Raw genomic sequence first — 27859 nt, 5'->3', positions numbered from 1 at the left:
TTTTTAAATTGATTTAACAAATGTTATTACCAATGTCTTCAATTTATACAACCTTTGTGTTCTGAGAAACCGTATATCATTAGGGTTTAGTTTGAACAAAGACCAGACATGCTTTTTGAGCTATGAATCTGTGTGTATCGATAAAATAAAATAGGCATGACATTTTTATAGCATTATGAGAGGCTCACATGTTTCATACATCTAGTAAATTGTGGCATCAAAACTCTGTTTCGAACACGCGGTTCTTCTTATTTGTGAGTCTTTCATTAAACCGTTTGGGAAAGCTAAAAGTTCCATGAAGTTCATATTGGTGCATACAAAATAGTTTCTTGACTTCTGTCCTCTCCGGTCACTTTAACTTCCATTAAAAATAGACAGACAGAAGATGAGTTGGGCGGCACAGCGGTTTCACCCTCTTCAAAACCATACTTGTATGTACATTGGCTTTTAAGTAAATCGACCCTATTGTGTTTCTGTATTATATAATTTATATGTTAGGCTTTCCTGGGGCAGATACTGCTATGCATAAACATGCCCTGTAAAAAAGCTTTACTCATATATTGTATTGGTGCTGTAGACTGGTAATGAGTAAGCGAAAAATGCTTTTTGGCATCGCCACCTTCCCGTGAATGAGATGACATATTGGTGTATGCATTGGTAGTACAATTAATTTTGTGACACATCTCAATATTTATATGTGGTGTATGGAGCCTCTTTACATACCAATCTTTGTAATTAACTGTCCTTTTTCATATTGTACCGAGGGTAAAATGGTACACCAGGCGAATGGCTTCAGGCAGTTGCAGTTGTTCTGGTGGTCAAAGTTAATGTGGCACCCAAATAACAAACACAAAAATATGATATACAGTATTAAGAGCTCCTGGAGTAAAGACAGACAACTGTATACTGCTTGCTTTGTTGGAATAAGTGGAGATGTTGTGCAGTATACTGACTTTTTATTTGGACTGCTAAATCTCCATATCAACTGTACAGCTTTCACTTTTACTACAGGTGACGTCTGTGATTTCATCCTCTTGTGTGAATGCTGCACCTGCAACAGTCATCTCCTCAAGTTCTGCTGTGGTTATACCAACCACAGTTACCTCCACTGTCCTCCCACAGACTGCAGTGCAGCCAATCATGGTGTCTCCTCCTCCTGCTGGAAGACCAGGTAGTTTTCACTTTTTATTATTATATTTCCACTCATATTTAAGTTCTTCATTTACTAGTGAATTTTTGTGTGCCTTAACGTGAATCTCTAATGCCAGTTGCTCATTGGTGTCTAAACTCTAGAATGCTTTATTCTTCTTCAGGGTCCATAGGGATCCACAGGGATACCTTGGGTTGTAGGTAGTGGTTAAGGACTGAACATCAGACAGTAAAGCTTTTTAGCTCCCAGAATGCTCCTGTCCTTTCCCCTATACCCCACCCCTAAATTTGATGCAATTCAGTTTTGCTGGTGTTCAGCAGGAGTCTGTAACCTTTTTAGACAGTGTGCTGCCTTATGCAGCCCAAAGCTTTCTGTCTATGATTTATTTATTCTTACACTGAGCGCGCAGCATCAGACTGTCCTTAGGACAATATAAACTAGCAATAAGCAGCGCAGATGATGACTGTCCTTAGGACGTCTGTGCTGTCGCTCCATCACTCATCCGCGGCCGCAACTCCAGCCATGGCTCGGTACTTTTGGCAGGGGCTCCCGGGGACCTTGCTAGCCGACCCCAGGGGAGGACCGCAGAGTTCAGGGGACAGGTAAGGTGGGTTAACCCGTAGTTTAGCAGTCTTACCTTCGGTCTTAGGGGACAGACCGGAGGTGCTGAGTGTGAACACGCAGAACTGGGGTATACACTAGACCACCAGGGACACTATCTGGACTGGCAATCCAGCGCCCCAGGGGTTAAAAATCGTCATGGAGAGGTCAGTCATTCCCTATTAGATTTCCCTCTGCCAGCCCTAGGCGCCATTCCACAGCGGTCTCGCCGCTCAGAGCTGCTCTACTACTCAGACCTTGCCCCCTCTCTTTTCTCTAATGCACAACCACAGTCCTATCAGGGAAACGCTGGGTCTGGTCCCCCTGAGTCAGGTTATGTAGCGCTAGAGCCTACCAGCCACTGGGTGTCTGTACCACTGGGTCTGTGTAGTTGAATGTAGTGCCCTTTGCAGCTATATTATTTCTGCATTTTATGTGACTTATGCTAGCACTCTGTCTATTTTCCATATATTGTCAGCTTGTATCTTTCCCTGTTTTTCTCTTATAGCCCTAATATAATGGTGTACAGTATAAGGGTCAAAAACTACTGCACTTCACATTTACTTGTATTTGTAAACATACTGTGCAGTTGCACTCCACTCAAGGCCATACAGCTGTGCCCACATACTGTACATCTATCCTCCGTGCGCTAGAAGTCGCACCACACACAAAGCAGGAGCTCAGTGTGACTAAGTAGCGCCGAGTATCTTTTCGTGCGTCTTTACCTTCAAATGCGTCTTATTCACACAACAATTTTAAGGTAAAAAGATGCTCGGCGCTATTGAGTGATGCATGGCATGGTGTGATTAGAATGGCTGTTCAACGCGCCAGGAGGCTAGATGTATGTGAACCCATCTGTATCTGAGCTGTGATCTCCTGTAGTTTCTAAACCATAGGTAGGATCACTATAGTGCATGCCCACTTGTGTTTGGCGATTATCAGATACTTGGTGGGTGCATATTGCTCTTTGCCATACTGTGTGCTATACTACTTTGCAGCTATGTCTAGCAACGACAAGAGTAGCAAGCAAGCAGCTGCCCCTACACTGCTGTCATGTAGAGCCTGTACAGAGGGTTTATCTGAGGAGGATTTAATTCAGGACGGACTTTATGCTAAGTATTATACTTCACCAGGCCGGTCAGTCCCTCCAGCCCCTGCCCAAGAGCCCCCCTGGGCCTCCTTGTGTCAGGTGCTGACTAATATTGCGGACCGCCTGGCAGTCCCGGCAGTAATTACTTGCCACAACAGCTGCAAGCAATACAGGTACCTCCTATGCCCCCTCCGTGGGTAGATATGTTCTCTTTGTCAGTACAGCCTGGCGGCTACAGATGGGTCCTCATGCATCTAGCCTCCTGGCACATTAAACAGCTCTTCTAGTCATGCTATGCCATGACGTGACTCAATAGCGCCGAGCGTCTTTTCGTGTGTCTTTTTACCTTCAAATGCATCTTATTTGCACAATGATGCGAATAGATAGCAAAAGCAGCTTCTGCTGATTTACAATTAAATGCTGCATATCTGTGTTCTCTGAGTGAGTGGGGGTGTATACGAAATGCTACATTACAGTGTCAGCGGCGTGCGAATAAGACTCATTTAAAGGTAAAAAGATGCACGAAAAGACACTCGGCACTACTGAGTCACACTGAGCTCCCGAGTTGTGTGTGGCGCGACTTGTAGCGCACGTAGGATAGAAGTATCTCTACAACCTTTCAAAATATGTTTCAAGGTGAGAAGCCCCTACCTAGTAAAACTACTAAGTGTCCTGTGTTATCTCCACAGTCTACGCAAGTCTCAGATTCTGAACTGTCATCTGAAGAGGCAGACTATGCTGATCTTTCTATTACTGAGTCTCCCTCAGGGGAGGAAGAACTCCAGTCTAGATTCTATATAGTGCGAGCGGTCAAATCTGTCCTCCAGATAACAGATGATGAGCCACCCCCAAACCAAAACACCTGCTATTTAAAAAACAAAAGGTGGTTTTGGCAGTGTTTCCTTACTCAGATGAACTTCCGGAACACATAACAGCAGCTTGGAATACTCCTAGTAAAATATTTCACCCCAAAAGCACCCGATCTGTTTTTATCCTATTCCGGCAGCTGGCTGTGCCAAATGGGAATCTCCCCTTGCAGTAGATTCCCATGTCACATATTTGCATAAAAGCTCTATTTTAACTATCCCTACAGCTTCCTCACTGAAGGACCTAATGGATAGGAAGATTGAGGCTGGCCTAAATCTGTGTATTCTTTTATAGGAGCTTTTGCTCGTCCAGCTTTGGCCACGTCCTGAGTGGCTAAGGCCGTTGAAGGCTGGGCAAATGCTCTAGAGCAGGGGTGGCCAACCAGTCAGAGGCAAAAAAACAAAAAATAGCTCTGGTCAAGTTGAAGAGAGACGCGTGTAAAAATGGGGCGTGGCCTAGCTATCACAAGGCCTCACCTCATTTTTGTGCGCACGCCTTTGGTATGACATTCGCAGAAGCATGATCTTGTTGTGTGTCACCCCCGTTTTTAGTCACGCTGGCGGCGAGCCCAGCACATTGAAAATACACAATTTACATAAACTTCCCAATATAATTTTTTCACTTTTTGAAGTGAAAGAAAAAGGCAGAGCAACATACAAAACTTTGAAATAGCCACGTTCACATAAAATATACAGAAACAAACCACATAAAATACATATTGAAATCTAGAACCACATAAATACATTTAGAAAGCCAGTGCCCCCTGTAGTTGTGCCCCTTTTGCAATGCCCCCTGTAGTTGTGCCCCTTCTGCAATGCCCCTGTAGTTGTGCTGCTCCTGCAATGCCCCAGTAGTTGTGCCCTTTATGCAATGACCCTCGATAGTAATGCCCCCTGTAGTTGTGCCCCTTCTGCAATGCTCCTATAGTTGTGCCCATTATGCAATGCCCTCTGTATTTGTGCCCCTTATGCAATGCCCTCTATTTGTGCCCCTTATGCGGTGCCCCTGTATTTGTGCTGCCTAAAGTAGTGCCCCTTATGCAGTGCCCCCTGTATTTGTGCCGCCTATAGTAGTGCCTCCTGCATTTGTGCACCCTGTCTTTGTTCCCCCAAAAGTAGTGCCCCCAGCCCAGTACTTACCTGACCACTCTGGCTCCCGTCGACACTGCCTCACTCTGACTGGATCTAACTAGATCCAGCAGGCGCGCAGGGCAAGCTCCTCACCTCACGGTTGATGTCATGACGTCACCCGCGCAATGCGTTACTGGGAGCGCTGGCCTCTGAAGTGATCAGAGGCTTCTTTCGTCTCTTATCGCTTCAGAGACCAGCGATCCCAGTTCCAGTGGGGGGAGCCGCATTTTAGAAACAAAGTAGCTGCATGCGGCTTGAGAGCCACTGGTTGGCCACCCCTTCTCTAGAGGAATCATTCTCCTTAGAGGCCTCCCAAGAACATATGTCCTATGTAGCTAATATCAGGGATGCAGCCTTCTATTTAGGAGAAGCGGCTTTGGATACTAGTCTCCTGGCCTCCAAAGCCTTGGATATTTCAGTGGCTAAATGCCATAGTCTTGGCTTCATTCATGGAAGGCGAATACTGACGCCAATAAGGCCTTAGAGTCTCTACCCTACACTGAGGAGATACTGTTTGGCCCTCACTTGGATAAGCTCGTGCCTACATTGGCAGCATCAAAACTGCATTTCTACCCTTAGGATCCACACCCAAACCTCGGATCGAATACTTTCATTCCCAAGCCTTTCCTCGACACTCAGCTTCCACTAAGGCCGCCAAGTCCAAGACTAAGCAGACCTGGGCCACAAGACGTCCAGCCGGGAAATCTGAGGACAAGCCTTCAGCCTGAGGGGACTGGCCTCCCTCTGGGAGATCCCAGAGTAGGATGCCGACTTCTGCAGTTTGCCCAGTACTGGCATCTGACTACCACAGATGCCTGGGTACAAGAAGTGCTCACGGATATGCCATCTCTTTTCTAAGAAGCCACCCCAACAATTCTTTTGCGCAGGCCCTCCTTCAGATCCGAACAAGGCCCTGCTCCTCCAAAAAGCCATTCAGTGCTTGCTGCAAGCAGGGATAATGGCTCCAGTTCCGCTGTCACAGCAAAGGAAAGGTTATTACCCTGTTTCAGAAACCAAACTGGTCTTCTCGCCCTATCCTCAATCTAGAAACTCTAAACAAGTTCATCGGGGTGCCCAGGTTTTGTATGGAAAACCTCCGCTCTATTGTCCTAGCTATGGAGCCTGGGGACTATATGGTATCTCTGGACATTCAGGATACTTACCTATATGTACCTATAGTGCCCTCTCATCAGCAATATCTTTGGTTTTCTGTCCTACAGCAACATTTCCAGTTTTGGGTTCTGCCCTTTTAGACTTTCTACAGCTCCACGGGTCTTTACCAAAATTATGGCTATCATGGCAGCCCACCTGCGGGGTCAGGGAATCTGGCTGCTCCCATACCTGGACGACCTCTTGCTCTTGGCAGGCTCTCCAGAGGTTCTTCGCCACCATCTACAGGTAACCCTTGCTTTCCTGCAAAGACATGGTTGGCTATTCAACTGTAAAAAGTCCATCCTGGGCCCTTCCCAAAAGGTGGTCCATCTGGGGGCTCTTTTAGATATTCAGACTCAGAGAATCTCCCTGACAGTGGACAAGATCTCCACACTGCAACAAGATTATTCCACAGTCGCCGAGTGTCAATTCACTCAGCCATGCAAATTCTGGGATCCATGGTCTCCACCTTCGACATGGTGAAGTACGCTCAGTTCCACTCAAGGCCACTGCAACACCTAATCCTTTCCAGGTGGAACGGGTTACCTCACTGGTTCAGATCCCAGATGATGGTGCGCTCTCTAGAGGTGCTTCGGCCCCTCTCCTGGTGGATAGAGTCTGCACACCTAACCCAGGTTCGCCCCTTCTGAATCCCAGAATGGGTCCTCCTGACAGATGCAAACCACTGGGGCGCAGTGACCGGTCAAAACTCCTTCCAGGGTTGTTGGACATCGGTCGAGGTGACCCTACCAATAAATGTATTGGAACTCTGAGCAATCTATAGTGCCCTCAGTTTGACCCTGAAGAATGTTCTGAGCCAGTCAGTCAGACAATGCCACTGCAGTGGCCTACATCAATCACCAGGGAGGCACTCAAGTCGGTCAGCCAAGTTAGAAGTGTCATGTATTCTCACATGGGCCGAACGTCACCTCCCGGCCATCTCAGCGGTGTTCATCCCGGGAGTTCTAAATTGGGAAATGGACTTCCTCAGCCATCACGACGTGCATGCCGTAGAGTAGTGTCTCCACCCAGAAGTCTTTCTCCTCCTAGTGGACAAGTGGGACCTGCCAGAGGTGGCCCTCATGGCCTCCCACCACAATCACAAGCTGCTTGTGTACGGGTCCAGAATAAGGGATGCCGAAGCAGCCTTCGTAGACGCCTTGAAAAATCAGTGGAGCGCTTATTCCACTTGGTGATCTAATTGTTTACACAGCAGCTGACATATAGAGGAGACTGCCAAATTCCTCTCAACAATTGGAAATATACAAAAAGAATATGTCTGCGCTATTGTTCACAAATACAATAATAAAAATTAATCATAAAATATCAATTTATTGCACATGTATCTAGAACTGCAGTTCCTGTAAGCATTTCAATTAAACAACTTGATTACATAGGATACCAAGAAAGTATCTGTATAATTAACCATATAACAATGGTAAAATAATGGCACAAGAATATTACTAGCTGTAAAACACATTAAACAAACAAATGTTGAATTAATGTCCCACCATGTGGTGGAAGACAAAATTTGGGGGAAAGACAAACAGCAATTGTCTAAAATAGAGTGGTGTTCACAATGTCCCCAGGGTTAAATGAATGGGATTCCCAAATGAACTCCTATTGAATGGAAACAAGTAGCAAAGTTTTGGATATTCCAATGTCATTGACATCCACGGTGTCCGTTGAATTAAGGGACACAATGTAGTACATGTGGATGCAAATGATAATAAAACAAGCCGCTCACCAACAGCTCAAGCAGCCCGAGGGGGTCCGTCTGCTCCGGCAGGTCACTGGCTCCCGATGGTGCAGACACGCTGAATGTTGCACTGTGGGGTGCGTGCTGACACAGTGACCGATAGCCGTAAGGCGTGATCGTCCCGGGGGGTCCGTCTGCTCCGGCAGACTCCTGACTCCCGCTGGTGGGTAGGTGGTGGCTGTTATACCAGCTGATAGCAACTGAAAGGAGGGGTGGATCCGTCTGCTCCGGCAGGCTCTTGACTCCCGCTAATGAATAGCAATAGGTGATGGCTGCTAACAGCTGATAGCGCCTAAAAAGTAATTGCTGATGCAGTTTCCAAATGCGAACAGGAACAGAGGCAGTTCTATCTTATTCCCTTGACGCGTTTCTCCCCTCTCACAGGGGTTTTATCAAAAGGCTGAAGAAACCATTGTGTCCATGGGTTCCTTTTTAAATTGTTCATAGCCAATCACAACTTCAATAAATCACCATTATTCATTTAAAGGCTAATTGCATGCCATTAACTCATTATTACATCTAAACATTTCTCAATATTAAACACTTGCAGTTTTTAAAAACATATAATGCAAATTCTTTTGGTTGTAACTCTTGCTGGGTGAATGCAAAAAAATTCCAAAAATATCAAACATCATAGATCATCTACTAATTATTTACTAATAGATTAATTCCACATATATACATGTAAAGGTATTTACCCTCTATTTCTATGAACCTAATGGAATCATGGTATTTAAAGTACAACTACATAGAAAACCACAACCATAAAAATTAAATACTTAAAAAATATAAAATATATACTACACAGAAACCCCGCAATGTGGGACAACTCCTCCACAATACTCCTAAAAATTGAAAGCATATGGATGGGTCCCCACTGCACATGAATATTGATAAATAAAAATAAAAATTATTAAATAATAAATAAATAAATGATGAAAACGAAACCAAAACAGAAGAGATCAAAAGTCTAATTCAACCATTTCGTTTAGCCCATCTGGGTATAAAGTTCGTAATGTATGTATCCGATATGCCTCACGGATGCATATTGGATACATACATTACGAACTTTATACCCAGCTAGCCGTAAGGCGATCACGCCTTACGGCTAGCTGTCACTGTGTCAGCACGCACCCCACAGTGCAGCATTCAGCGTGTCTGCACCATCGGGAGCCAGTGACCTGCCGGAGCAGACGGACCCCCTCGGGCTGCATGAGCTGTTGGTGAGCGGCTTGTTTTATTATCATTTGCATCCACATGTACTACATTGTGTCCCTTAATTCAACGGACACCGTGGATGTCAATGACATTGGAATATCCAAAACTTTGCTACTTGTTTCCATTCAATAGGAGTTCATTTGGGAATCCCATTCATTTAACCCTGGGGACATTGTGAACACCACTCTATTTTAGACAATTGCTGTTTGTCTTTCCCCCAAATTTTGTCTTCCACCACATGGTGGGACATTAATTCAACATTTGTTTGTTTAATGTGTTTTACAGCTAGTAATATTCTTGTGCCATTATTTTACCATTGTTATATGGTTAATTATACAGATACTGTCTGGGTATCCTATGTAATCAAGTTGTTTAATTGAAATGCTTACAGGAACTGCAGTTCTAGATACATGTGCAATAAATTGATATTTTATGATTAATTTTTATTATTGTATTTGTGAACAATAGCGCAGACATATTCTTTTTGTATATTTCGTAGACTCCTTGTCAGACAAGTGGACATTCCATCTGGCATACCTATTCCCTCCAGTCTCCCTGCTTCTTTGAGTCTTTCGTTCAAGCAAGACTGAGGTACTGTCCTGCAGTGGCTCCGTCCTGGCCCAGACGAGATTGGTACTCCGATCTTCAGAGCCTCTCCATAGATGCTCCTTTTCTACTTCTTCAACGGCCGGATTTGTTGTCTCGGGGTCCCTGTCTACATCCGGACCTGCGTCGTCTGTCTTTGATGGCGTGGCTCTTGAGACATCCCTCCTGAGATCCAAAGAGTTTTCTCGCTCTGTGGTCTAGACTATGCTCTGAGCGCGTAAGCCTTCAAGCAGGACTGGACCTTGGACTCCGTCTAGCCTCGGTAAAAGTGCATGTTTCTGCTCTGTTCATCTGGTTTCAGCACAGACTTGCTCCACTGTCTGATGCCCACACTTTTCTCCAAAGTCTCTCCTAACACTGCTTAGTAAATAGACCCCTAAATGTCTTAATCATAACACATAGCAATCATGCAGGAGGATGATACCCATAGCAACCCTGAGATTAGCACAAAATCAATTGTAACCATATCACCACTATGCTTGTAAGCCCACTGTCCCAATCCGCCTCTTGTATATCCCCACCTACAGCACCTAGTATTTCCCGGTGGTCACCCATTCAAGTACTAACCAGGCCCAATACTGTATAGCTTCCAAGATCAGATGAGATTGGGCATATCCAGTATGGTGTGGCTGTAGGTATATATTACGAAAGAGTCTGGATGCCCTGGTGCAGTATAGCAAAAGTGTTTGTAGGACTAACTTGAAATGAGGAGTCCACTTTGTTTAAATGAATGATACAGGGTTCAAAAATGTATTGCAAAAGCGTACTTTAATTGTTACACAGGTAAGTCATATTGTGGTCAAAATATCACATATGTACAGTCTGATATTGTGTTTTTCATAATTGTATATCAATTTACAAATTCCATATAATACAGTGGAATGACCTTGTGCGGATGTAGGTAATAATAGTCCGCTGATATGTTTTTGTCTATGTCCCTCCGGACGAAATCATATCAGCGGACTATTATTACCTACATCCACACAAGGTCATTCCACTGTATTATATGGAATTTGTAAATTGATATACAATTATAAAATGCACAATATCAGACTGAACATATGTGATACGTTTTTGTCTATGTCTCTCCGGACTAAATCATATTACATATGTTCAGTCTGATATTGTGCATTTTATAATTGTATATCAATTTGCAAATTCCATGTAATACAGTGCAAGGAGTATTTGTCTGTGTCCCCCTGGACTATATCAGACAGAAACAGCTGTGTTGTGTGAAAAACGCAATAAAAACCCAATTGTTCTGTGTTTGTATTTCATAGCCCATAATGCAATAGCCATACGCTCAATTCCATCAGTGATCCCAGGAATAAGTCTCCACCTAATGCAGCCAAAGGTCTCACCAAATTATGCCAGCTGTAAAGTAGGGGAAACTTGATTTAGTCTCCTGGGAGGAAAAATACATCAGTGCGACTAAAAACGTAATCTCATATGCAAACGCATGGTTTAGATGCTTTCAAATGTCACAACGTGATGGTAAGGTGTATATTAAATACCGATGTAGACTCATAGGACAGGGTTAATGAGAGAGTGCATCTAGGCCATAGGGCATTGTGCCATCCCAACTATATTTATCCTTGCAGGAACCAAATTGGGAAGGAAAAGGAACAATTACTCTCAATCCACGTGTTAAACAAAACACCGCAAAAACAAAAACGGGTATATAATTGACAACAGCAAGTGAAATAATACATCCACATGTTAACTCCACATAATTGCGGGGCTAAACAACTGGACACAGAGCAGGTCAGGATATACGAAGAGAAGGCATAACGCTGAAATAGCACAGAGTATTTCTCACTTGAATTGTGGAGTTCAACAGCTGCACTGACATGGCGGTCAGGCAGCGGGTATACAACGTGACAGGGTCACTGCATTGGAGTCTGTTCTGTGCACTGACCAGACCATCTATATCTGCGGTAGTTGGACACGTGTTTCACCTAGTGGGTGGCTTGATCACCTCTCCATTGCCACGTCCTGTGCAAGTGATTCTTTTAAGCATGAATATTAAAATGGGTGTGTCATTAGACACCATTGGGCATACTGGAACTTGGTAAGAGGCGAATCCCGCCTCTGAGCTTGTCATTGTAGTACGTCATGGCAATGTAAAGCCAAATGAGCTGGTAGGTAAACAGTCTAATTATTTCATATGTAATTGCGTGTCATGGACGCCAGCCAAAGGAGCTACAGTTATCAAATTACAATTAAAATAATCAGCCTGTTGACACCAAATAGTATCCCTGTGTGATAGTGTTCTTAGTGGTGTAGAAAAATCACATAACAATTATTATTGGAATAAGCAGAATGCTTGATATGTGAGTGGAGATTCACTGAGCAGACAGGGAAATTCCTGAAAACCTAACCAGTATTAGGAAGATCACTACACCATTTTGTAATGTAAGAAAATCACATGGGAGTTGATTATGGTATAAGAAAGGTTACTAGAGACCTGAGCGGAAAGTCTGCTGAACAGACAGGGTAATAACGAAAACCTGACCAGTATTAAACAGATCTGTTCCCGGTGGAACGAGATAAGGTTCTTGGATACAGAAGGTTAATTAAGCCACACAAACCAGTATCTTGAAAAAAGATATAATTTATTACAACAGATAACAAGATATGGAAGAATAATAGTTACTTAGCTTCGGAATATAAGATGGTTACACGATCCAGGAGCCTCCTCTCAGAATAGAGCTGGAACAAACAATATCCTGGCCACCAGCTGCAGTCTCTGGTCCAGGCATAGGGCAGGCCACTGGAAGCTTCTTTGTTCTTCGTTTATATAGTATCCTCCTTGCATACCCATCTAACTCTTACTAATATGGGCATAAACCTACTTCAAACTACTTTATTGGTTAACTACTGATAAGGACTTCTAAAACTTAACGCAAGCGTACATCACAGTAGACAACGCCTTGTGGATTTATGGCCTGTCTACTTCCACATTCCTGTGCCATTTCATGCCTGATACCACTTCATTTCTGATACACACATGAGAACCATGAATAGAAATGGCTGTCAGTAGCCATTTTGCTATCCCAATACAATCCACCCTTGGGCTTATGGTGTGGAAGACATGTATATCATGTTCTCATAGGAATCTTTCCTCCTAATCGGCATCAATTTAACAAAATCCAGCGTGTTACAACATTTCCCTACACAAAGAAAGAATACCTTGATCCCAAGATACATACATATTATAATCATGATTCCATAAATAAGCATATGCAGTAAACCAGTGAACCAACCCCCTATTTCTGAACAGGATTGAACCACTGTAACCAACTTTCCTCATAATACTGTTTTAAAGGCCGCACTGCTCTCTTGGTTAACAAATGATGTGGAATCTGCTTGGTATAACTTGATTCCCATCTGTAAGGAATGTGGTGGGTATCAAACGTCCCAATGTACAATTACGAAATATCCCATAGGGCAACCATTTGTAGGCTTTTCTCTCACAAAGGTAATACAAATCATCTGGAAGAATATATGGAATATTAGCCACCACAGTGTATACATTGGCCAAAAGATCTCTGCTCTTATCAGGATCAAGTGTTAATTGCATCACGTCTGGGGTATCACTACAATTACGTGTAATGTTTAACAGAGCCCACCATTCCCTGGCAGTATTAACTAATTGAGCTCCTACATCCCGTATTTAAAATATCTTCCTACCCACCATGCACTCAAACATAAACAATTCCCTTTTATATGTGAATACTCCTATTATATGTATTATTCACAGTTTTATTGATCAGTTACTTATAAGATAATATCAGTAAAGTAAAACTCAGTTCAGTTCAATTAAATCTTAAAAAAGTCTTGAGAATATTGGTGAGTGTGGATCCAACCAATATAAGGCACAAGTTCAGTCTTGCAGAATACACATGGATGTTTGTAATGGCTGTGCCATCAGATATAGTAACTCTGTTGTCTTCCTGGACCCTCTCCTCTCTATAAGGAAATCACTCTCTGGCCATCGTCATCTCAGGCACATCTCCAGCGACGTTCTCTCATCTCCTGCTCCAATCAGCAACCTGTTGGCTTAAACAAATAAACAGTGTGAGATAAACCATAACAACAACACAAAATAAGCATTTACTTATCCTGCTGCAATTATCTCTTACACCTGTCTCTATTCTCTTCCTACTAAACATATCTTTACAACCTTATCATAAATGTTTGTGTCTGTGCACCAGGTATCGTACTTTTAAAAGTTCCACCTTTACCACCTTCCGGTTAACAAAACATATGTACTGTATACAGCCTGCTCTAAAAACCCAACATTGTATATATGAACATTCCTGTTTCCAAAACAACGCATCCACTCATTCAATCATACTGTTGTCAGTTTTGTGAATGGTATGAAGCATAGAAAACCCAATATACTCCATGTTATTTCTGTAAAATGGGTGTCTTTGTCTGCTTGATTCTTCAGACATCCCATAATATCAACAAATCAGTCTGTGTCACATCTCTTCAGGAAAGTCTCTTATCTTGTATCACTCTGCTTGAGACAACTTCACTCCTGAATTACAGTATTTTGTAGCTGTTCAGTACAACACTCGTCCTCCATCTTCTTGGTGGCAAACGAATTCAAACTGCCAGACTTGTGCAGTTATTTCACAGTATATGAGGCCTTTATCAGTAACAAGCAAGGTAGGCCACATTTCCAGCTGTTGGCAAATGTAACAGGTTTTTACAAAGTCTCTGACCATGGTTTGGATGTAAGGAATCCCTTTGATCTGAGCTTGCTCGAATGCAGCTTCAGCTCCGTCATGACTTAACAGTTCTAGCACCAACAGTGCTGTCTTTACGGTGAATTGCACACCATGTTCTGTGCTCAGTTCACTTGTGCACACACCATTGAAGCTGTAGGTGTATGTATCAGCATGTCCCATGTCAATCTTCCAGCTTTGGACAGCAGGGCATATAGACTTTGTGTCTAATGTCCATTTCTCAGCGTGAAGACTTACAGGGCATCCAGTCTTATCAGTGACTTGGAAAACAGTCATAGATGCAACAAGTTCACTAGCCCCTTCTTCTGGCTTTCTGCTGTCAGCTTGTAAAGTTAGCTGCTTTGCTTCAGCAAAGATCCACAACAATCCTGTGTGGGTGCAGGTAGCACCATAGTCCATGAACCCATAATGCTCTCTGTCTTGGAAATCTTCCCACCACTGTGGAGCTGCGATCATAAAGAAATCCAATATGGACAGTTCAAACATTGGTTTAAATTTTACTCGACCAGCAAGTAGTGCTTTGATCTCCTCAATTAGCATGAGAATTTCTGCCGTTGTCATTAGCAACTGTGTGTCTTTCAGCTGCTTCAAAACCTTTGGCTGGTAAGGCTTTGTAAGGAAATACACTGGGATGCGAATTTCATTACCAAACACAAAATCTACAACTTTGTCACAAAATATTCCCACAGTCAGTGTGTCTGTACTGCATGTATGCCCCTTGTGGTTGGTCAGTGTGTACCAACCAACCCCTCCTTCACAATGAGCAAGTAAACCATGAACATCATTTGCAATGGATGTTTCATCAGAAAACACATCTTGTTCACTTTTTGCATTGTTAAACTCAACAATGACACGTTGATCATGCCATGCAAATCTAATGTTGTCACAATGGGAGTCTTCAGCCTCAGGGGTATGGTCTGTAACTGCAATCCTGCCTAATTCCCACCCCTTCACTTTTGTCTCATTGGGCAAGGCAAAAGGCGACACCCCTTTGAATGGCCAAGAACATACATCCTGTTCTGCATTCATATCACAATGGATGGCAAGCTGGACAGTCTTGGAGAATTCAGACATATCATCATTCAACTCATGAGTACCAGAAATCAATGGCATGTTATCAGAAACCTCATTTGCATTCAATTTTGACTCTACTTTCTGGACATATTCCTTGAATTCATGGATTTTAACATTTTGTTCACATGTCAAATCATCAAATATTTTCATAACATAAAAATGACTCCTCTGGTCAATCACATTTTCTGTTTCAAGTTCTTTCTGCATAACTTCACACACTTCTCTGTGTATCTCAAACTCACTAATTTCTACACTTTCTGTGTGTAATAAATCAGCACTTATTTCTGCACTAGCTGACATCTCAGCTATTACTTGCGAGGATTCACTCCCCCTCCCAATGGAATTTCTGGGACAATGTGAATTCAGGCTTACTCTCTCTGTCTGTGAGACAGGCTTTCTTATCACTGCATTCTTCTCAACAGATTTTACACTTCTTTCAACATATATTTGTCTACGCAAAATTTCACTATTTTTACTCTAATCAATACCAGGCAGTGAAAAACCAACATTATGCTTTTTATGGAAATCAGCCAGCTGAAATCCTAATTCATCTTTCAACATATTTGCAAATTTCTTAAAAATCTTAAAATGCATTTTTCTTGTTTGTTTCAACAACACAAAAACAAAGACAGTAAACAGACAACATACAGATATACTGTGACGTACAGTATACCTCCCTCATTCACTCATGACAGGATTTTTTACATGGGTTTGCACAACACTACGTTTGCACAGCAATGGTAAAACAATCAACTACACATTCCAAGCAGATTTATGACTATTAACTCTCTGTATCCCACTCTGACACCACTTTTATGTTCCCGGTGGAACGAGATAAGGTTCTTGGATACAGAAGGTTAATTAAGCCACACAAACCAGTATCTTGAAAAAAGATATAATTTATTACAACAGATAACAAGATATGGAAGAATAATAGTTACTTAGCTTCGGAATATAAGATGGTTACACGATCCAGGAGCCTCCTCTCAGAATAGAGCTGGAATGAACAATATCCTGGCCACCAGCTGCAGTCTCTGGTTCAGGCATAGGGCAGGCCACTGGAAGCTTCTTTGTTCTTCATTTATATAGTATCCTACTTGCATACCCATCTAACTTTTACTGATATGGGCATAAACCTACTTCAAACTACTTTATTGGTTAACTACTGATAAGGACTTCTGAAACTTAACGCAAGCGTACATCGCAGTAGACAACGCTTTGTGGATTTATGGCCTGTCTGCTTCCACATTCCTGTACCATTTCATGCCTGATACCACTTCATGTCTGATACACACATGAGAACCATGAATAGAAATGGCTGTCAGTAGCCATTTTGCTATCCCAATACAAGATCACTAACCATTTTGCAACATAGATCACACAAAATATATTGTTGGAAAAAGAGGATTGCTATTCACTATTAAAAAATGTCACTATACCAATATACCTGTGATAAAAGAACTATGGACCAACATACACAACATGTTGTAGGATGGTGGCGTTATATCGACGACATATTGATTATATGGGAAGGAGATGAAGATTCACTTCTACGCTTTGGGCCTGATTCAGAGCTGAACGCTCTGACCAGAGCGCTCGCTCTGAGTCAGGGCCCTCCTCCATGAAAATGGAGCGGCCTCCTGGCCGCTCGTATAGCTGTGGGTGACCACCCACAGCATATGCGAGCGGCCAAAAAGATGGTCGCGATGGTCTTGACCATCGCGACCATCGGACTTGCGACGAAGACCCTGCGGTAGGGTCTCCCTGCCACAAGCCCTGGAGTGATTTTGGCTCTATCAGAGCCAAAATCACTCCCACTGACATCACTAGTGATGTCAGTGGGGCCGGCTCCAGACGGTAGGCGTTCCCATAGGAACGCCTCCATCTGGCAGGCACGCTCCCGGCACGCCCACCAAAGGGGGCATGCTGTCAATCAACATCGACAGCATGCCCCCTTTGGTGCAAGACCCGGAGCGATGGAAAGCCCGTCGCTCCCCGGGTCTCGTGCATGCGCTCGACGGAGCTCCCTCCGTCGTGCGCATGCGCAGTGGGGAACATCGACCCGCTTGCGAGCGTACTGCCGCTCGCGAGCGGGTCTGAATGACCCCCTTTATCAGTAGCCTCAACACAAACTCCATCAACTTGAAACGGACCCACCACTACAGTCAAATTTGGGTAATATTCTTTGACTTGAAAATCTATAAAACAGAGGAAGGTTCATTACACACTGAACTATTCTGAAAGTAGACTGCAACGAACAGCCTCCTACATCAATCAAGTGCACATTTCCCTCCTACAGTGGAGAACCTGTCCAAAGGGGAGTTTTTGCAGCTAAAATGCAACTGCTCGGAAACCCAAGTTTCAAGGAGAAAAGCGTGGAACTAACCTAACGACTGCTAGAAAGGGGCTACAGTAAGACGAGCATTAAAAACAGCATCTCACATGTTCCAAGGGAATCTTTGATCTTCTCAGAGCATTCATAGAAAACATTCAAAACAAAACCAAAATCAGAAGAGTTAAGATTTATTGGGAGTTTCCGCTGAGTGTGGAGGGACATTCAAAGCATAATCCAGAGACACTGGCCTATCCTACATTTGGACGAGGACTTTTCCCTGACACTAGGAAGTAAGGTTGCCATGGGATGGCACAGATCAAAAAACCTAAAGGATATCCTAGTGAGTAGCCACTACATCAGACACCCAAAAAGTGAGAGGGTGACAAAAGGATCATTTCCATGCGGGTCTTCTAAGGCATGCCAATACATGGCAAAACGTGACCACGTAGTGGGCAAATATGGTCAAGAAATTCCTGTGAAAGATTTCATCAATTGTGACAGGTGTCATTTACTGCATCATTTGCAGTTGTGACATGAAATATGTTGGCATGACATCCAGGCCATTTAAACAAAGGACTCTAGAACATGCAGGAACAATTAGAAACTCCTCATCTGACCTGACAAAATGTAATCAATTTACCTCAGTGGCATGTCACTTCCATACTCGCCATAAAGGGAACCACAAAGATCTTCATATCCGTGGATTGGAAAAAATTTAACTTTGAATTCGAGGAGGAGACCTGACACAGGAACTGATGAAACGAGAGAGCGAATGGACATTTAAGTTAGGTACACTCGCTCCTAAGTGTATGAATGATTAACTATAGTGTGTTTTTAGAAACCATTTTTACAGTACATCCAACAAACCTAAGACTGTAACATCCGCTCTCTTAGGGTGATAAGGGACCATACAATATTGTAAACCTATATAGAGTCACCATTTGAGATTAGGGATCTTTAATATGATTACTTCAATTGCTCTATACTTAATCATCTTAATTAATGATCATATCATTGGCTCTTTTAACAGTTAATACACACACTTATACTTCTATGGGGTCCACAGCCATTACGTTGTGGTACGTGGTGGGAGTGATCCAGGCACCAAACAGTTAAAACAAGCTCTCAGCTCCCAGGATGCCCTGAGGTCCTCCCCACATACCCCGCCCCTGGCTACAGGCAGTTAATTGTTCTGTTTGGTGCGAGAAGGCACTATACTGACAGTGGGACTGCTGGAGCAGTCCCAAGGACGTGTTTTTTTTTTTTTCTCTCTCTTAGCAGGCGGCGCGTGCTGTGAGGAGCAGCTAGCCGTCTGATGGGAGACGCATGGGTCACCTGCGCCATCTTCCCCCGTCTGTGCAGCAACACTGGTGTAAAGCCAGCGATTTCGGCAGGGGCACAGGGCCCTGGACTGCAACCGGGATCCATGGGTATGCAGTTAAGGGTGGTTTCGGTGGCCGCTGATGCCGGAGTCACGTGGCGGTCCATCCTTCGGCGGTGGAGACTGGCCGGGGGACCACTTTAGTGAGGAGCCAGGGTAGTCTTCCTCCCACATTAGACCACCGGGACTTGATGGATTCCTGACAGCCGGGGGTTAGATGGCGGCGGCCATGTCAGTGAGCCGGGTGGAGCCATACAGCATAGGAGCAACCCTCACACCAGCCCTGCTAGGTTCCCGTGTCTGGGTTGCTCCTCCCAGCCTCCTTCTATATGAGTCATCCAGAGACCACTTTCAGGTGCTCTGGGTGGCTGTACACTCAGGAGGTTGGGTCAGTCTCCCTGTATGCCTCTCCCACGGTGACTGGTCATACAGAGCTCTATATTCTACTTGGCCTCAGGCTGTTCAGAGTGAACTAAGAGCTTAGGATGCATATGCTCATATAGGGGGTATATATGCATTGCATGTGACTTTTGAAAGCTGCTGTGTGTGGTACTGTCTTTTATGTCTATATAACTGTCAGTCTGCTAACCTATCACTGCTGTTTCTCTTTATAACCCTCTACTACAGGTGTTTGGGGTATTTGGAGTGAAACATTGTCACATGTGTGCTCAGAATTTTGGCATAAATCATTGTGTAAAGAGTCTGAAATACAGGTGGCGGAGGCCCCTGTGCTGGTGTCTTGTATAGCCTGCAAAGCGGGGTTATCCCCACAGGATTTCATACAAAATGGATTATGTGGTCACTGTTTTAAAGAGTCACCACATCAGTCAAACTTACCAGCCTCTGGACAAGAGCCCCCTTGGGCTTCTTTTCCCCAGCTCATGGCCCAGGTTGCAGAACGATTGGCGGCCCCAGTGATAAAATATCCTCAGCCGCTGCAGTCTATGTTTATACCCCCTATGCTTCCATCTTGGATGGATACGTATGCACACGCAGGTCAAGGTATGGCTTCATCTTCAGCTTTTCAGCAGCCGCTACAAGCTTCTAGACCAATGCAGCCCAAAGACCAGAAGGCATTCGGCCTCACATGCAGGCCAAGCGACTGACTCCGGTACGTCCTCTGATGAGGGTGAGGAGGTGCATGATTCCTCTCAGGACTCTTTCGGGGGAGGAAGGGGATCATTTTCAAGTAGCAGATGTCCCTTGTTTAATTAGGGCAGTCAAAGCTGTGTTAAGCATAGATGAGGGAGAACCGCTGCAAAGAAAGGTGCCAGAGAGTGGTGAAGGCTGAGTTTCCCAAATCAGACCCTTTTCCATAGGAACAGTGTACTAAATGGTAAATTCCGCCATCAGTAGACGCGCATGTGGCACAGCTGGTAAGGAGTACCACATTGTCCATACCATCTGCATCTTCCCTTAAAAATTCCACGGATAGGAGGCTGGAAGCCTGTCTTAAGGCAGTCTTCTCGCTTTCAGGCGTGGCCACTCGCCCAGCTATGGCTACGGTTTCCAAAGCCATTGAAGAATGGAGGAAGACTTTGGAGATTATTTCCTATGTCAAGGAAGCTGCATCCTATTTGGGGGAGGCAGCATTGGATGCCGGGATATTATCTTCTAAAGCATCGGCTCTCTCCATTGTGGAGTGCAGAGCCCTGTGGTTAAGGGATTAGAAAGCAGATGCAGGGTCCAAGAAGGCCTTAGAATTCCTTCCGTTTACGGGAAGTATTCTGTTTTACACAGAGCTGGATAGGATTGTGGCTACGATGGCAGCTTCTAAAACGACTGGTCTACCCTCAGCATCTGGTACCAGACCTAAAGGGCCGTCCTTTCGGCCGCAGGGGAAAGTTAGAGGTCAATCCTCAGCTAGAGCCAGTTCTAGCAGTAAACCACTATCTAAGAAACCCTGGCCGAAGAAATGTCCGGCTTCCAGGTCCCAGGATAAGCCGGTGGCCTGATGGGGCGGGCCTCCCCCTGGGGGATCCCAGGGTAGGAGGCCGACTTCTTCAGTTTTCAGACACCTGGCATGTCACAACAACGGATGCCTGGGTTCGGGAAGTAGTCTCCCGGGGATACGCACTGACATTCTGGAGAAGTCCTCCCCAGAGGTTCTTTTGCATAACCCAGTCAGTGGGTTCGGTAAAGGCCTTGGCAGTCCAACAGGCTATACAATCCCTGCTAATATCAGGTGTGATTATTCAGGGGAATCGATTACGGAAAGGTTATTATTCCAACCTATTCTTGATTCAGAAACTAAATGGGTTCTACCGGCCTATTTTGAACCTGAAGGGGCTCAACACATTTATTCGGGTGCCCAGTTTTTGTATAGAAACACTGCGATCAATTGTGTTGGCAATGGAGCTGGGGGATTTCATGGTATCCCTGGATATCAGGATGCTTATCTGCATATACAAATTGCATCATCCCACCAGCAGTTTCTGCGGTTTGCGGTGGGGCAGAAACACTTCTAGTTCCAGGCACTGCCATTCGGTTTATCCACAGCCCCTCGGGTGTTTTTACAAAAGTGATGGCAGTTATGATGGCATGTCTCAGGCACTAGGGCGTCAGAATTCTGCCATACCTGGACAATATCCTGTTAAGACAGTCTCCACAGGAGTTGCAGTATCATCTCGCGCTGACCGCTTCCTGTATACACAGTCACGGTTGGATCATAAATTGGAAGAAGTCACTTCTTCCAGTGCAACAGATGGTACATTTGGGGGCACGCCTGGACTCATTGATACAGAGAATATATCTGCCAGAGGACAAGACTGCGGCCCTCCAGTTGCAGATACGCACATTGCTTCACAACAGGTTGGTGTCTGTACAATCAGCAATGCGGGTGTTGGGGTCAATGGTGTCCACCTTCTGCATGGTGGAATATGCCCAATTTCACTCCTCTTACTCTGGAGCGGGGAGTACCGATCAATAAAATGCCTGATGATCCATCTCTCACAAGAGTTCGGTTGTCCCTGTCTTGGTGGTTGCGGACGTGCAGTCTCAACCAGGGTCGCCCATTTTGGATTCCAGAGTGGGCACTCCTCACGACCATTGCCAGTCTTCACGGCTGGGGGGCGGTGATGGGTCGGTACACTTTTCAAGGAGGATGGACAAGGGCAGAGAGTCTTCTGTCCATGAATATCCTAGAACTGAGAGCAGTATTCAGAGAGTTTGTGCAGGCTCAGGAAATACTGAAGGGCAGACCTATAAAAGTACAATCCCCACGGTAGCTTACCTCAGTCATCAGGGTTGGCACACTGAGTCGGGGGGCCATGGCAGAAGTGTCAAAAATTCTCTTCTGGGCGGAACGTCGTCTTCTAGCAGTATCAGCCGTGTTCATACCAGGGGTCCTAAATTGGGAGGCAGACTTGCTGAGTCGGCAGGATATAAATGACGGAGAGTGGGCTCTACATCCACAGGTATTCCAGAGCCTGGTGGACAGATGGGGTCTTCCAGAAATAGACCTCAAGGCACAGCCACAGTTTGCCCAGGTATGGGTCCAGGACCAGGGATCCGATGGCCAAATTTGCAGACGCTCTGGCAGTAAGGTGGAATTTCAGACTAGCGTATCTTTTTCTGCCTTTGGCTCTTCTTCCCAGAGTCATCAGGAAGGTCAAGCAGGAAAGCGGTATGGTGATACTGATAGCTCCTTCCTGGCTCAGACACCATTGGTTCACTGATCTACAGAGTCTCTCCATACACACTCCGTGGCCTCTTCCTCTAAGGCCGGACCTGTTAATACAGGGTCCCTGCTTTTAACCGAATCTTCCTAGTCTGTCTTTGACGGCATGGCTCTTGACGCCTCCGTCCTAAAGGCAAAGGGGTTTTCTGATTCTCTAATACAGACAAAGTATGAGTGAACGGAAACCTTCCTCTGCCCGCATCTATTATAGAATTTTGCACTCATTTTTTCAGTGGTGTGAACTGAGAGTATATGATCCTAAGGTGTTTAGGGTCTTAGAGCGAGGTCTCTGTCTGGCTTACTTGAGATTTCATATTCCTTGCACTTTAGGTTTGGTTTCAGTGGAAGATTGCTGCTGCCGGATGTAAGGAAATTTTTTTAAGGGTGTTCTAAGGGTTCAGCCGCCGTTTGTTCCTCAGGGCTTTACAAGTTCCCCCATTTGACCCCCTGAAATCAGTAGACCTCAAGTGGTTGACAGCAAAGACTGTTTTTCTTCTTGCTGTCACCTCTGCCCGTAGGGTTTCTGATTTGGCAGCTCTTTCTGTCCACTCCCCCTTTTTGATATTCCATCAGGATAGAGCGCTGTACTGCGTACTAAAGCAGGATACCATCCTAAGGTGGTATCACGTTTTCATATAAATGAAGAAATTGTGGTCCCAGTTTTTCAGACGTCAGGCCTCTCTGTAGGTGAGGCTTCTCTGGATGATGTTCGTGCACTATGTATTTATGTAGGTCGCACCAACAGCTTGAGGAAATCCAATTATCTTTTTGTGCTGTATGGCTGTCATAAGCGTGGCTAGCCAGCTAATAAACAGACTCTCGCCAAATGGCTTCGTATGGCAATTTTTCAGGCATACACTCAGGCCGGTTGCGTTACTGCACATTCTACACGGTCAGTGGGACCTTTGTGGGTGGCCCACTGGGGTGCCTCTGCAGAACAATTGTGCAAGGCAGCCACATGGTCTTCCGTCCACACCTTTTTGTCAAGTTCTATGCTTTTGACACCTTTACCTCTCAGGATGCTTCCTTCGGGTGTAGGATTATCCTTTCTACTAAGACACAGGAGCGTCCCCGCCCTTAGGGGTACTGCTTTGGGACATCCCCAATGTAATGGCTGTGGACCCCATGGACCCCTAAGAAGAAAATAAGAGTTATGGTATAACATACCTTTTTGTAAACTTTTTCTTCAAGGTCCATGGGGTCCACAGGACACCCACCCTAACATACCTGGTGTTATTGGGTAATCTTTTTTTTGTATCTCTGAGAGATTGGTCTAGAGAAAAAGGGTTTTTCCTTCTTATCCTTTGCCTTCTCCTGCTTGGGCTTTTATAACAAACTGACTGCCTGTAGTCGGGAGCGGGGTATATGTGGGGAGAACCCAGGGCATCCTGGGAGCTGAGAGCTTGTTTTAACTGTTTGGTGCCTGGATCACTCCAACCACATATCCCAACGTAATGGCTGTGGACCTCGAAGAAAAAAAAAGTTAACAAAGGTATGTTATACCATAACTGTTATTTTTGCTTTTACACTGAATATCCACAGTTTCCACCTAATTGTGATTTCATTCGAACTCTCGTGGTTTTTTTCACATTTTTGCAGATCATTTGCACCAATATTGCAACACCAATATTATTCTTTATCACCTGCTATACTTATCTCTAGCCGTGTTTCGTGGGGATCATTTTTGATCCCTATAAAGGTTGGCCATCCTGAGATCTACTAACAAGTTTTCTGAGTAATTTTACATCATTGTTTTATGGTCATAACTAGGGGTGAGCGGGTTCGGATTTCTGAAATCCGAACCCCCCCGAGCCCCCCCGATCCGAGTCCGATCCGAATCAGGCTCGACTTTTCCCGCCTGACTCGGATCTGAAATCGAGGCAAAACGTCATCATCCCGCCTTCCGAGTCTCGCGGGTTTTGAATCCTATATAAGGTACCCACGTCGGCGCCATTTTCTCACTCGGCTGTGGACAGTGAAGAGGGAGGGTGGGAGTTAGGGCTGTGTAGTGTAGTGTAGTGCTGCTGTTGTCCACTACTTCAAAGTCCATAGGGGCTGGCTGTGTTGTGCTGTGCTGCTGTTGTTAATAGGGGCTGTGTCCACTACTTCAAAGTCCATAGGGGCTGGCTGGACTGTGCTGTGCTGCTGTTGTTAATAGGGGCTGTGTCCACTACTTCAAAGTCCATAGGGGCTGGCTGGACTGTGTTGTGCAGTCAGTTCTCCATAGGGGCTGTGTCCACTCCAAAGTCCTGTGCAGTGTCCCAGTCCTAAAGAGGTGCTGTAGTGTTGTCCAGGGGGTGCTCTGTCCATCAGGGGTGCTCCCCCCAAGTGCTAAAAAAATAATATATTTTCTGTGTTTGTGAATTGTGTGCGCAGTAGCCGCACATGCATCAACAAAGTAGTGCCAAGCGTGCGCCTGTGTCATAAGTAAAGGGCCGGCTGGCTTGACCGTTAAAGGGTGCTGTAACCCCCGAAAGTACACTCCAGTCCAAACCAAAAAAAAAATTATTTTCTGTGTTTGTGAATTGTGCGCGCAGTAGCCGCACGTGCATCAACAAAGTAGTGCCAAGCGTGCGCCTGTGTCATAAGTAAAGGGCCGGCTGGCTTGACCGTTAAGGGTGCTGTAACCCCCGAAAGTACACTCCAGTCCAAACCAAAAAAAAAATTATTTTCTGTGTTTGTGAATTGTGTGCGCAGTAGCCGCACGTGCATCAACAAAGTAGTGCCAAGCGTGCGCCTGTGTCATAAGTAAAGGGCCAGCTGGCTTGACCGTTAAAGGGTGCTGTAACCCCCAAAGTACACTCCAGTCCAAACCGAAAAAAAATTATTTTCTGTTTGTGAATTGTGTGCGCAGTAGCCGCACGTGCATCAACAAAGTAGTGCCAAGCGTGCGCCTGTGTCATAAGTAAAGGGCCGGCTGGCTTGACCGTTAAAGGGTGCTGTAACCCCCAAAGTACACTCCAGTCCAAACCGAAAAAAAATTATTTTCTGTGTTTGTGAATTGTGTGCGCAGTAGCCGCACGTGCATCAACAAAGTAGTGCCAAGCGTGCGCCTGTGTCATAAGTAAAGGGCCGGCTGGCTTGACCGTTAAAGGGTTCTGTAACCCCCAAAGTACACTCCAAACCAAAAAAATATATATTTTCTGTGTTTGTGACTTGTGTGCACTGTGGCTGCACGTGCATCAACAAAGGAGCAGCGCCAAGCGTGCGCCTGTGTCCCATAAGTAAAGAGCCGGCTGGCTCATTTCTTAAAGGGTGGTGTAACCCACAAAGTGCACTACTCTCCAGCAAAAATAAAAAAATATTTTCTGTGTTTGTGTGCGCTTTAGCCGCACGTATATATATCAATATAACATAAATGGAGGACCAAACTTTCTCTGATAAAAATAAAATAGGGAAAGATCAAGAACCACTTCCTACTAGTGCTGTTGCTGCTGCTGGGAGTTGTTCATCATCCCAGAGAGGAAGTAGGAACATCACTACTTTTACTAAACAATTGACCCTCCAACAGTCCCTAGCGATGAGGATGAAGTACGACAGCAGTCATCCTGAAGCAAAACGTATAACTGAGGCCTTGACTGCTATGTTGGTGTTAGACGTGCGTCCGGTATCCGACATTAGTGCAGTGGGATTTAGACAATTGATGGAGGTAGTGTGTCCTCGGTTCCAAATCCCGTCTAGATTCCACCTGCATCCTCAAAGCAGCAGCGACAAGCGTGCGTCTGTCTGTTAAAGGGTGGTGACACCCTCAAAGTGTGCTACACAAACAATAAAAATATTCTTCTTTTTTTTTCGGTCTTTGTGAAATGTGTGGGCTGTAGCCGCACCTGCATCCTTAAAGCAGCAGCGACAAGCGTGCGTCTGTCTGTTAAAGGGTGGTGTAACTCTCAAAGTGCTCCAAAAAATAAAAAACTATTTTTTTAATGTGTTTGTGACTTGTGTGCGATGTAGCCACACTTGCATCCTCAAAGCAGCAGCGACAAGCGTGCGTCTGTCTGTTAAAGGGTGGTGACACCCTCAAAGTGTGCTACACAAACAATAAAAATATTCTTCTTTTTTCTGTCTTTGTGAATTGTGTGGGCTGTAGCCGCACCTGCATCCTTAAAGCAGCAGCGACAAGCGTGCGTCTGTCTGTTAAAGGGTGGTGACACCCTCAAAGTGTGCTACACAAAGAATAAAAATATTCTTCTTCTTTTTTCTGTCTTTGTGAATTGTGTGGGCTGTAGCCGCACTTGCATCCTCAAAGCAGCAGCGACAAGCGTGCGTCTGTCTGTTAAAGGATTACATCGGTGACAGCATCCAAGTAGGCATGTCAGACAGTCCGTACCTGTACTGGCAGGAAAAAGAAGCAATTTGGAGGTCCCTGTACAAACTGGCTCTATTTTACCTGAGTTGCCCCCCCTCCAGTGTGTACTCCGAAAGAGTGTTTAGTGCAGCCGGGAACCTTGTTAGCGAAAGGCGTAGGAGGTTGCTTCCACAAAATGTGGAGAAGATGATGTTCATAAAATGAATGATCAACTCTTCCAGGGAGACCAGCCTCCAGAACGTACAGAGGGACCTGTGGTTCCAGCAGGGACGAATTAATACTCTGTGAGGATGAGGATGTACATAACACTGAAGAGGGTGAGGAATCTGTGGATGAGGAGGATGAGGACGACTTCTTGCCTCCGTAGAGCCAGTTTGTGCAGGGACAGATTAATTGCCAGCTTGTTTTGTGGGGGCCCAAACGAACCAATCATTTCAGCCACAGTTGTGTGGCAGACCCTGGCGCTGAAATGATTGGTTTGTTAAAGTGTGCATGTCCTGTTTATACAACATAAGGGTGGGTGGGAGGGCCCAAGGACAATTCCATCTTGCTCCTCTTTTTTTTCTTTGCATTATGTACAGTTTGGGGCCTAGTTTTTCAATGCCATCCTGTCTGCCACTGCAGTTTCACGCCTAGATGGGTCACGTGTTTGTGCCGCCCACTCGTGTCGCTTAGCATAGTCATCCAGCTACCTCGGTGCAACCTTTTGGACATAAAAACACTATTGTGAGGTGTGAGGTATTCAGAATAGACTG

The 27859-nt window shown here is 44.9% G+C and overlaps 1 protein-coding gene and 1 pseudogene across 9 annotated transcripts in view; one reads left to right on the top strand and one right to left on the bottom strand.

The window, feature by feature from the left end:
* LOC148511705 (UDP-N-acetylglucosamine transferase subunit ALG13-like) overlaps positions 1-27859 on the top strand; it is a 263195-nt gene that overhangs the window by 209505 nt on the left and 25831 nt on the right. For 8 of the 9 annotated variants that reach the window (XM_088482840.1, XM_088482846.1, XM_088482838.1 and 5 more), the window contains exon 22: positions 1017-1171. In XM_088482840.1, the coding sequence (XP_088338966.1) occupies positions 1017-1171 (155 nt within the window). Of the gene's footprint in view, positions 1-1011; positions 1172-27859 lie in introns of all 9 variants that reach the window. The other variant, XM_088482847.1, reaches the window with a different exon arrangement.
* Positions 10091-10209, bottom strand: LOC148511706 (5S ribosomal RNA; annotated as a pseudogene).

The sequence above is a fragment of the Taudactylus pleione genome, unplaced genomic scaffold (assembly GCF_031769625.1).
Source record: "Taudactylus pleione unplaced genomic scaffold, aTauple2 ptg000296l, whole genome shotgun sequence".
Classification (NCBI taxonomy): Eukaryota; Metazoa; Chordata; class Amphibia; order Anura; family Myobatrachidae; genus Taudactylus; species Taudactylus pleione.
The sequence above is the reverse complement of the archived record's forward strand: the minus strand, read 5'-3'. Positions and strand labels throughout refer to the sequence as shown.